Here is a 12086-nt window from a genome sequence, read left to right as displayed (position 1 = left end):
ACTGCTGCTTCTAGTTGACATGGAGTAACAAAGACTGGGTTTACTCTTCTACCTGAAACAATGAAAAACATAAAATGCATGAAACAGTGGTTTTCAAGACACTGGAAATAAGACAGAAAAGGACCGTGATTCCTGAGAAATGGGAAGCAAATTATGTGAGCCCACCTTACTGTCTTAAGAGAGTCCCCAGGCTGTGGTACTTAAGTAGAGTCAGCAGACTTCCTGAGTTGAGGAGGTGGAGCTCAGAGTCCAGGGAGACTAGAGCAGCTCAAGTCTGTAGGATAGAACATCAGAGAGAGAGGATTGCTGCTCAGAGAGACAACCTCAGAGACTTCTCGTGGGTCTCCTCAACTGTTCAGCAGAGTATTGGTAAGAGAATGTAGATGAGGAAGCCAGGGTCAGAAAGATGTGAAAGAAACAGGGACAGTGCCTGGCACACAGGGCTGGGGATAGTGCCTATCCCCACCCATCATAATAATTAATACTTTATGATGCATTGTGTAGGGTACTCAGGAATGTCTTGCCTTAGAAGTGCGGAGTAATTAGCCCTAGCATGAGCACTGCTCCAGACCCACCTAGCAAGTCATAAAAGCAAGACCTGAAAGGATCAAACTGTTCCCAAGTAGCATAACAAAGCTCAACAAGATTTGTAGAAATCCAGAAATTCTCACCACATAAAAAGTTAAGATTCACAATATCTGGCATCCAGTCGGAGACTACCAAGCATACAAAGAAATGACGAAATGTGATTTATAATGAGGGAAGTAAGGAAACCAACCTGTAACTGCCACTGATATTAGAATTAGCAAAGTCATTAGACAGTTATAAGTGTACTTCGCATGTTAATAAAAATTAAGTAGAGATATGGAAGATATGAAAAAAAAAGACCCAAGTCACACTTAGAGATGAAAACTAAAACGTCTGAGATGAAAAATACAATGGATGAGATTAATGGTAGATTAGACATTACAGAAGAAAATGTAGGTGAAGCTGACAGCATGGTAGTAGAAACTATTGAAAATGAAACAAAGAAAAAAGAATCATTCTCCTACTCCCATCCCCCAATGAAAAGAATATACAAAATGAAAGTAAACCAAGGGAGACAGGAAGAGAGAAAAAATTTTGAGGAAGTAATGGTGGGAAACTTTCTAAATTTGATGAAAACTACAAATGTACACATTGAAGAATCTCCATGAACCTCAAGTACAAGAAACATGAAAAAAACTATACTAAGGCACATAATTGTTCAAAACCAGTGATAAAATCTTAAAAACTGCAAGAAAAAAAAAAGATGTAGTTTGTACAGAGGAACAAGAATAAGGAAGACATCAGATTTATTGTTGGAAAAAATACAAATGAGGAGATGATGGAGCAGCATTTTTAAAGTATTGAAAGGAGAAAAAGACTCAACCTGGAATTCTGTAGCCAACAAAACTGCAAAAACCAAGACGAAATAAAGACATTTTTGGACTAGGAAGAACTGAAAGAATTTTTTTCAAGCAGACCCACACTACAAAATATATTACAGGATGTCTTTCAAGCAGAAGGATAGTAATACCAACTGGAAATATGGACCTACCCAAAGAAATAAAAGATCACTGTAAATGGTAAGTAACTACATGAATAAATATATTAAAAATTTTCTTACTAATTAAATCTCTTTGAGACATAATTGGATGTTTAAACAAAAATAATAATGGGGCTTCCCTGGTGGCACAGTGGTTGAGAGTCTGCCTGCCGATGCAGGGGACACGGGTTCGTGCCCCGGTCCAGGAAGATCCCACATGCCGTGGAGCAGCTAGACCCATGAGCCATGGCCGCTGAGCCTGTGTGTCCGGAGCCTGTGCTCCGCAGCGGGAGAGGCCACAACAGTGAGATGCTGGCATACAGCAAAAAAATTTTTAAATAATAATGATAATAATAATGATGATGTATTGTGTGATTTATAAGATAAGTAAAAGTAAAATTCATGACAATAATAGCATAAAGGACAGGAAGGGGCATATAAGAGTATACTACTATAAGTTTCTTATACTGTATATGAATTAAATATAAGTTGCTTATACTGTATGTATACTTATACTATGTCACTTGAAGTAGACTGTCATAAAATGTATACTAAAGCAACTACTAAAGTAACAAAAGAAAGTTATAACTAGTAAGTTAAAAAAATAAAGGAGATAAAAGAGATTCATAAAAATTACTCTCTTAATCTAAAATAAGGCAGAAAAGGAAAGAGATCAAAAACAGATTGACAGAAGATAAATGACAGTATGATAGTTGGAAAAGTCAGAAATTGTCAAATTGGAGAAAAAAAGCAAGACTCAATTCTTTGCTGCCTACAAGAAATGCACTTTAAATATAAAAACAGAAAAGATATACCATGCCAACACTAATCACAGTAAAGCTAGAGTGGCTGAATTAATGTCAGACAAAGTAGATTTCAAAGCAAAGAGTATTACCAAGGTAAAAGGAGGTCATTTTATAATGATAAATGGTCAATTAATGCATAGGATTTAACCATCCTAAATGTTTCTACATCTCAAACAGTGCTTTGAAGGAGAAGCTGATAGAAATAGGAGAAATGGATAAATTCACAATTATAGTTGAATCCAACACACCTCTCTCAATAATTGATAGAACAAGTATGTAGAAAATCAACAAAGATATAATTGTCAGCCAACCTAAGTTGATTGATATTTATGGAACACTCCACTCATAACCACAGAATACACATTCTTTTATGTGCACACAGAACATTTACCAAGATAGACCATATTCTGGGCCATAATATAAGGATCAAATTTAGAAGGATTTGAGTCCTATATAGTGTGTTCCTTGACCACGGAGTTAATTATAAATCAGTAACAAAAGAACCTTGGAAAATCCCTAAATATTTGAAAGCTAAATGCATCTAAATAACTCATAGATCAAAGGACAAATCAAGAGGGAGATTAGAAAATATTTTGAACTAAATAAAAGTGAAACACAATCAGAATTTTTGTGATGCCACTAACAGTACTTAGAAGAATTTATAGCACTGAATAAGAAGAAAAGTCAATTCAATGACTTCACCTTCCCCCTTAGGAAACTAGAAAAAGAAGATCACATTAAGCCTAAGAAAGCAGAAGAAAGAAAATCATAAAGAGCAAAGCAGAAATCAGTGAGGACACAGAAGACAGTAGAGGAAAATCAAGGGAACCAAAAAGCTCAATTAAAGTAATATACTTTAGCCAGGTTGATCAGGACAAAAAAAAAAAAGTTACAGATTACCAATATCAGGAATGTGAGCTAGGATATCACTACAGATTCTACAGGTAATAAATGGATAATAAAATATTTCGAGCAGCTGTATGTAAATAAATTTGACAGTGGACAAATTTCTTGAGAGATAAAAATTATCAAAGTTCTGAAAGAAATACAATATCTTAATGTTCCTATATCTATTAAATAAATGGGCATTGTAGTTAAACACCTTCCCATAAAGAAAATTCCAGGCCTAGATAGTGCCAAAATAATATCCCGAATCAGTGAAGTGGAGAAAGGATAAGCTTTTCAACAAGTGGTGCTAGAAACATTGGATTTCCATATGCCAAAAAAAAAGAAGAAAAGAAAAAGAAAGAATTTGTTTTATTACCTTGCATCATATTACAAAAATTAACTCAGAGTGGATCATAGGCCTAAATGTGAAATCTAAAACATAAACTTCAGAAAAAAGCAAAACGTAGGAGAAAAGATTTGTGACCCTGGATTAGGCAGAATTGCACAGATGTGACATCAAAAACAGATTAATGAAAAAACAAATTGATAAATTGGATTCATCAAAATTAAAAACTAACAAAAGCCGAAGGGAGAGCATGTGTTCAGTGACAAGCGACATGGACAGAATATAGTGTTAACAGGGCTGACAGGGATCATTGGATTCGGCAAATCTGGAATTCCACAACTGCCATTTAAGAACAAATGAAAATACCAGTGTTTCATTTATTGATTTGAAATTACTATTGAACTTGTTTTAATCTGGGAGAACTATCAAGTGAAATAGTACAGAGATGTTTGTGAATTTTATTTTTTAGGTCAATTGATTATAAATTGGGCATTGATGTAATATAAAGAAATAAAAATCTTCTTATGTTTATGAAAACAATTCTTTATTAAATATGTAGAAAGATTTTAAGACAGAGGCCAGCCCAAATCCTTCCACCCAGAGAGAACCATTATTAGTAGTACCAATTGATATATTGTCTTTTTAAACCTGTATATGTATGTTTCTTAAGTAATAGAACTTGTATCTTCGTATACAGTTTTGTGTCCTCCTTTCTTTGTATAGCACATGTACTGAGCATGTTCTTGTGTCAGTAAATATTCTTTAAAATCAAGAGTTTTAGCACATACTTAACATTTTGTGAATCAAATATCCCCAAGAAGTAAGATAGATTCTTATTTTTTGGCATGATTTATAAAAGTCATCTTCAGGGACTTCCTTGGCAGTTCAGTGGTTAAGACTCCACTCTTCCAATGCAGGGGGTGCAGGTTTGATCTCTGGTCGGAGAACTAAGATCCCATATGCTGTGCAGTGCAGCCAAAAATAAAATAAATTAAAAAAAAATTATCTTCATTGTTGTGTGTAGTATGTTGAACATCATACTGCTTCTTTTACAGTGTCAGTTTAGTAAAATATAGAATTGTCTGAGTAACTTTGATAGAGGCAGCATTGATGGTCTATCACCGCCTTCATTCTCAACATATGTAAGAGCCTGTGTTTAAGTAATTTTAGTAAGATTTCTGATTATTTCAGGTGATTTAGACATGGGAAATGAAACCACTTGGTATCAAAATTTGGTTACAAACTTTGTCATATAAATGTTTCCAATTTAATTTTCTAGAAACTCTTTTGAGATTTTGTTTTTCGAACTTGTTTCTTTGTATATTTCCTTTATTTGCCATTCAGGTTGTTCAGTTATTTGGCAACAAACTTGACAGAGAAGCAGATGATAAGAAGAGTAAAGTTGTAACATAGAAATTGTAACTGTATTATGTATTGTAATAAGAAATTCACAATCCACTGTAGCATGCTTTATTTGCACATAAGAATGTGTGCCAGTTTTCTATCTAAACTGAACATACTTTTTCAGTATGATCCAAAAGCTTGTTCAAACCCAGTACTAAAAATAAATCTTAACAAGCATAGTATGAACTTCATATTGATGTCTTCCCTTTTTGCACTCTGATTAATTTCTTGTAATGATGATATACTTACTCATAAATTTTTCTGTCTACAGAAATCGTGAGATCCTGGAAAATGTGTTAGCTGTCATCCTGGCTATTCTTGTGGCTTTTTTGGGATCTATTCTTCTCATACAAGGCTTCTTCAGAGATATCTGGGTCTTCCAGTTCTGCCTGGTCATAGCCAGCTGTCAATATTCACTACTTAAGGTACCAGCATCTCCCTTCTCTTCAGACTTTAGCATCATAGTTATGTTAAAAAGCAGAAGGTTTTGTATCACTCATTGAATTATAGTAGGAATATAAATTTTAGATTTATTTTCCTTGGACGTTTACGTTAAGATTGGGAAAGGAACAAAAGGGACATGTAAACTTTAAAAAATAATGACATATGAATGAAGCTTCCTAAAAACTTTTTTTGTATTAAAATAAAAAAATAAGAATTCGAGTTCTTTTTTTCTCTCTCTCTTTTTCTTTTTTTTGGCCATGCCACATGGCTTGCTGGATCTTAGTTCCCCAACCAGGGAACCCAGACCCTGGCAATGAAAGTGTCAGGTCCTAACCACTGGACTGCTAGGGAATTCCCAAGAATTCGAGTTCTTGAAATTCATTTGATAAATTAAAAGAAAATAAAACTGTCCTACTCTCATATTTTAAGTCTTCTATTATGTAGGTGAAATTTATTAAGATCCATCATTGGTAGATAGAATAATGTCAAAACTAGCATATACATTCTTTGTGGACACGGAGAGCAGAAGATCAGTGTCCCTTTGCTTTTGTTTAAATAGTGGTTCTAAAATACTAAATGTTATCAATTTTAAGCTTTCCATAAATGGGAGAATCAAATACCAAATTTTTCACTTTTCCATGCCACATCAGTGTGCACTGGAAACATGGACTGTTTTCTTTCCTTTCTTAGCCAGTACTGGTTATTTGCCTGATGCATACTAACATGCAGAACCCTTTCCCATCCTGAAAACTATTTGATTAGTTCTGTTTATACCATCAGCTATCCTTTCTCTTTTCTCTCTCCATTTATAGACATCTGGAACAAACCACCTTTGTCAACTGCTCCATTTCTTCAAGATCCATCCATACTCTTTTCCTCGTTACATTTTTGAAATTACAGTCTTTGTGGGCTAATAATCTCTAACTGCCAAATCTATGTTCTTAGTCTTCATTCTCTGTGAGTGCTGCATCATTTAAATACCTGTGAATACTTCCTTCCATTTTTATGTTTTCCTCATTGCCGATCTGTTACTTTATACTACCCTCATGATTATGCTACTTTGCAAGTAACTTTATTTTCCTTTGTTGATGCCTCTTTGTTCTTTTGACTACCTCTTAATTTACAAGAACTCTCTAGGGTTTTATTTGGCCCTCTTTTCAGTTTGTAATTCCTTGCCAGTGAAGTCATCCTCTTTTATTACTTTGTTGCCCCTGTATATGAATTATGTCCAGATTTATGTCACAGTCTTCACCTTTCTTGAAAGCTGTAGTCCTAATATATCTAACAGGCAGCTGGGCACATTCTGAAAATGGCACATCATCATCTTCTGATATTTTCCTTTCCCAGTTCCTTTGCTTTTTCTTTCTTTTAACACCTTTTTTGGAGTATAATTCCTTTACAGTGTTGTGTTAGTTTCTACTGTATAACAAAGTGACTCAGCTATACGCATATGTACATACCCTCCCTCGTGCGTCTCCCTCCCATCCTCCTTATGCCACCCCTCTAGGTGGTCGCAAAGCACAAAGCTGATCTCCCTGTGCCATGCAGCTGCTTCCCACTAGATATCTATTCTACATCTGCGTCTTTATTCCTGTCCTGTCCCTAGGTTCCTCAGAACCTTTTTCTTTTTTTAACATTCCATGTATATGTGTTAGCATATGATGTTTGTTTTTCTCTTTCTGACTTACTTCACTCTGTATGACAGACTCGAGGTCCATCCACCTCACTACAAATAACTCAATTTTGTTTCTTTTTATGGCTGAGTAATATTCCATTGTATATATGTGCCACATCTTCTTTATCCATTCATCTGTTGATGGACACTTAGGTTGCTTCCATGTCCTGGCTATTGTAAATAGTGCTGCAATGAACATTGTGGCACATGACTCTTTTTGAACTATGGTTTTCTCAGGGTATAGGCCTAGTAGTGGTATTGCTGGGTCATATGGTAGTTCTATGTTTAGGTTTTTAAGGAACTTCCATACTGTTCTCCATAGTGGCTATATCAATTTACATTCCCACCAACAGTGCAGGAGGGTTTCCTTTTCTCCACACCCTCTCCAGCATTTATTGTTTGTAGATTTTTTGATGTTGGCCGTTCTGACTGGTGTGAGGTGATAACCTCATTATAGTTTTGATTTGCATTTCTCTAATGATTAGTGATGTTGAGCATCTTTTCATGTGTTTGTTGGCAATCTGTATATCTTCTTTGGAGAAATGTCTATTTAGGTCTTCTGCCCATTTTTGGATTGGATTGTTTGTTTTTTTGATATTGAGCTGCATGAGCTGCTTGTATATTTTGGAGATTAATCCTTTGCATTTGCATTGTTTGCAAATATTTTCTCCCATTCTGAAGGTTGTCTTTTCATCTTGTTTATGGTTCCCTTTGCTGTGCAAAAGCTTTGAAGTTTCATTAGGTCCCATTTGTTTATTTTTGTTTTTATTTCCATTTCTCTAGGAGGTGGGTCAAAAAGGATCTTGCTGTGATTTATGTCATAGAGTGTTCTGCCTATGTTTTCCTCTAAGAGTTTTATGGTGTCTGGCCTTACATTTAGGTCTTTAATCCATTTTGAGTTTATTTTTGTGTATGGTGTTAAGGAGTGTTCTAATTTCATTCTTTTACATGTAGCTGTCCAGTTTTCTCAGCACCACTTACTGACGAGGCTGTCTTTTCTCCATTGTATACTCTTGCCTCCTTTATCAAAGATAAGGTGACCATATGTACGTGGGTTTATCTCCAGGCTTTCTTTCCTGTTCCATTGATCTATATTTCTGTTTTTGTGCCAGTACCATACTGTCTTGATTACTGTAGCTTTGTAGTATAGTCTGAAGTCAGGGAGCCTGATTCCTCCAGCTCCATTTTTCTTTCTCAAGATTATTTTGGCTATTCAGAGTCTTTTGTGTTTCCATAAAAATTGTGAATTTTTTTGTTCTAGTTCTGTGAAAAATGCCATTGGTAGTTTGATAGGGATTGCATTGAATCTGTAGATTTCTTTGGGAAGTATAGTCATTTTCACAATGTTGATTCTTCCAATCCAAGAACATAGTGTATCTCTCCATCTGTTTGAATTGTCTTTCCTTTCTTTCATCAGTGCCTTATAGTTTTCTGAGTACAGGTCTTTTACCTCCTTAGGTAGGTTTTTTCCTAGGTATTTTATTCTTTTCATTGCAGTGGTAAATGGGAGTGTTTCCTTAATTTCTCTTTCAGATTTTTCATCATTAGTGTATAGGAATGCAAGAGATTTCTGTGCATTACTTTTGTATCCTGCTACTCTACCAAATTCATTGATTAGCTCTAGGAGTTTCCTGGTAGCATCTTTAGGATTTTCTTTGTGTAGTATGTCATCTGCAAACAGTGACAGTTTTACTTCTTCTTTTCCAATTTGGATTCCTTTTATTTGTTTTTATTCTCTGATTTCTGTGGCTAAGACTTCCAAAACTATGTTGAATAATAGTGGTGAGAATGGGCAACCTTGTCTTGTTCCTGATCTTAGAGGAGATGGTTTCAGTTTTTCACCATTGAGAACGTTGTCGGCTGTGGTTTTGTCATATATGGCCTTTTATTATATTGAGATAGGTTCCCTCAAGGCCTACTTTCTGGAGAGTTTTTATCATAAATGGGTGTTGAATTTTGTCAGTAGCTTTTTCTGCATCTATTGAGATGATCATATGGTTTTTATCCTTCAATTTGTTAATATGGTGTATCACATTGATGCGCATATACTGAAGAATCCTTGCATTCCTGCAAAAACCCCACTTGATTATGGTGTATGGTCCTTTTAATGTGCTGTTGGATTCTGTTTGCTAGTATTTTGCTGAGGATCTTTGTATCTGTGTTCATCAGAGATATTAGCCTGTAGTTTTCTTTTTTTGTGGCATCTTTGTCTGGTTTTGGTATCAGGGTCATGCTGGCCTCATAAAATGAGTTTGGGAGTGTTCCTCCCTCTGCTATATTTTGGAAGAATTTGAGAAGGATAGGTGTTAGCTCTTCTCTAAATGTTTGATAGAATTCGCCTGTGAAGCCATCTGGTCCTGGGCTTTTGTTTGTTGGAAGATTTTTAATCACAGTTACAATTTCAGGGCTTATGATTGGTCTGTTCATATTTTCTGTTTCTTCATGGTTCAGTCTCAGAATGTTGTGCTTTTCTAAGAATTTGTCCATTTCTTCCAGGTTGTCCATTTTATTGGCATAGAATTGTTTGTAGTAATCTCTCATGATCCTTTGTATTTCTGTGGTGTCAGTTGTTACTTCTCCTATTTCATTTCAAATTCTATTGATTTGAGTCTTCTGCCTTTTTTTCTTGTTGAGTCTGGCTAATGGTTTACCAATTTTGTTTATCTTTTCAACAAACCAGCTTTTAGTTTTATTGATCTTTGCTATTGTTTCCTTCATTTCTTTTCCATTTACTTCTCATCTGATCTTTATGATTTCTTTCCTTCTGCTAAATTTGGAGTGTTTTTGTTCTTTCTGTATTTGCTTCAGGTGTAAGGTTAGGTTGTTTGAGGTGTTTCTTGTTTCTTGAGGTAGGATTGTATTGCTATAAACTTTTCTCTTAGAACTGCTTTTGCTGCATTCCATAGGTTTTGGGTCACCATGTTTTCATTGTCACTTGTTCCTAGGTATTTTTTGATTTCCTCTTTGATTTCTTCAGTGATCTCTTGGTTATTTAGTGCTGTATTGTTTAGCCTCCACCTGTTTGTGTTTTTTACAGTTTTTTCCCTGTAATTGATATCTAGTCTCATAACATTGTGGTTGGAAAAGATACTTGATATAATTTCAATTTTTTAAAATTTACCAAGGCTTGATTTGTGATCCAAGATATGGTCTATCCTGGAGAATGTTCCGTGAGCACTTGAGAAGAAAGTGTATTCTGTTGTTTTTTTGGATGGAATGTCCTATAAATATCAGTTAAGTCCATCTTGTTTAATGTGTCATTTAAAGCCTGTGTTTCGTTATTTATTTTCATTTTGGATGATCTGGCCATTGGTGAAAGTGGGGTGTTAAAGTCTCCTCCAATTATTGTGTTACTGTCAATTTTTCCTTTTATAGCTGTTAGCATTTGCCTTATGTATTGCGGTGCTCCTATGTTGGGTGCCTAAATATTTACACTTGTTATATCTTCTCCTTTGATTGATCCCTTGATCATTATGTAGTGTCCTTCTTTGTCTCTTGTAATAGTCCTTATTTTAAAGTCTGTTTTGTCTGAAATGGGATTGCTGCTCCAGCTTTGTTTTGATTTCCATTTGCATGGAATATCTTTTTGCATCCCCTCACTTTCAGTCTGTATGTGTCCCTAGGTCTGAAGTGAGTCTCTTGTAGACAGCATATATACGGGTCTTGTTTTTGTATCCATTCAGCCAGGCTATGTCTTTGTTTGGAGCATTTAATTCATTTATATTTAAGGTAATTACCGATATGTATGTTCCTATTATCATTTTCTTAATTGTTTTGGGTTTGTTTTTGTAGGTCTTTTCCTTCTGTTGTTTTCCTGCCTAGAGAAGTTCCTTTAGCATTTGTTGTAAAGCTGGTTTGGTGGGGCTGAATTCTCTTAATTTTTGCTTACCTGTAAAGGATTTAATTTCTCAAACGAGTCTGAATGAGATCCTTCTTGGGTAGAGTAATCTTGGTTGTAGGTTTTTCCCTCTCATCACTTTAAATATGTCTTGCCACTTCCTTCTGGCTTGCAGAGTTTCTGCTGAAAAATCAGCTGTTGACCTTATGGGGATTCCCTTGTATGTTTTTTGTTGTTTTTCCCTTGCTGCTTTAATATTATTTCTTTGTATTTAATTTTTGGTATTTTGATTAATATGTGTCTCAGCGTGTTTCTCTTTGGGTTTATCCTGTATGGTACTCTCCTTGTTTCCTGGACTTGATTGACTATTTCCTTTCCCATGTTATGGAAATTTTCAACTATAATCTCTTCACATATTTTCTCAGACGCTTTCTTTTTCTCCTCTTCTTCTGGGACCCCTATAATTCGAATATTGGTGCGTTTAATGTTTCCCCAGCGGTCTCTGAGACTGTCCTCAATTCTTTTCCTTCTTTTTTCTTTATTCTGCTCCCTGGCAGTTATTTCCACCATTTTATCTTCCAGCTCACTTATGCTTTTTTCTGCCTCAGTTATTCTGTCATTGGTTCCTTCTATAGTATTTTTAATTTCAGTAATTGTGTTGTTCATCACTGTTTATTTGCTCTTTAGTTCTTCTAATCCTTGTTAAATATTTCTTGTATTTTCTCCATTCTGTTTCCGAGATTTTGGATCATCTTTACTATCATTACGCTGAATTCTTTTTCACATACATTACCTATTTCATCTTCATTTATTTGGCCTTGTAGGTTTTTACATTGCTCCTTCATCTGTAACATATTTTTTTGCTTTTTTTTGTTGTTGTTGGGTGGTGCTGTATTCCTTTCTTACTGGTTGTTTGGCCTGAGACATCCAGCACTGGAGTTTGCAGGCAGTTGGCTAGAGCTGCGTCTTGGTGCTGAGATGAAGACCTCCGGGAGACCTCACTCCGATTGATATTCCCTAGGGTCTGAGGTTCTCTGTTAGTGTGGTTTGGACTCAGAGCTCCCACCACAAGAGCTTGGGCCCAACGTCTAGCCTGGGAGCCAAGATCCCACAAAATT

The 12086-nt window shown here is 35.4% G+C and overlaps 1 protein-coding gene across 2 annotated transcripts in view; it reads left to right on the top strand.

The window, feature by feature from the left end:
• The window catches only part of PCNX1 (pecanex 1), a 167401-nt gene that overhangs the window by 91220 nt on the left and 64095 nt on the right, over window positions 1–12086 (top strand). For both annotated transcript variants that reach the window (XM_065872992.1, XM_065872991.1), the window contains one exon: window positions 5283–5436. In XM_065872992.1, the coding sequence (XP_065729064.1) occupies window positions 5283–5436 (154 nt within the window). The remainder of the gene's footprint in view (window positions 1–5282; window positions 5437–12086) is intronic.

Source organism: Phocoena phocoena, chromosome 2, assembly GCF_963924675.1.
Source record: "Phocoena phocoena chromosome 2, mPhoPho1.1, whole genome shotgun sequence".
Taxonomy (NCBI): Eukaryota; Metazoa; Chordata; class Mammalia; order Artiodactyla; family Phocoenidae; genus Phocoena; species Phocoena phocoena.
This window is presented reverse-complemented; position numbering and strand designations above follow the sequence as displayed.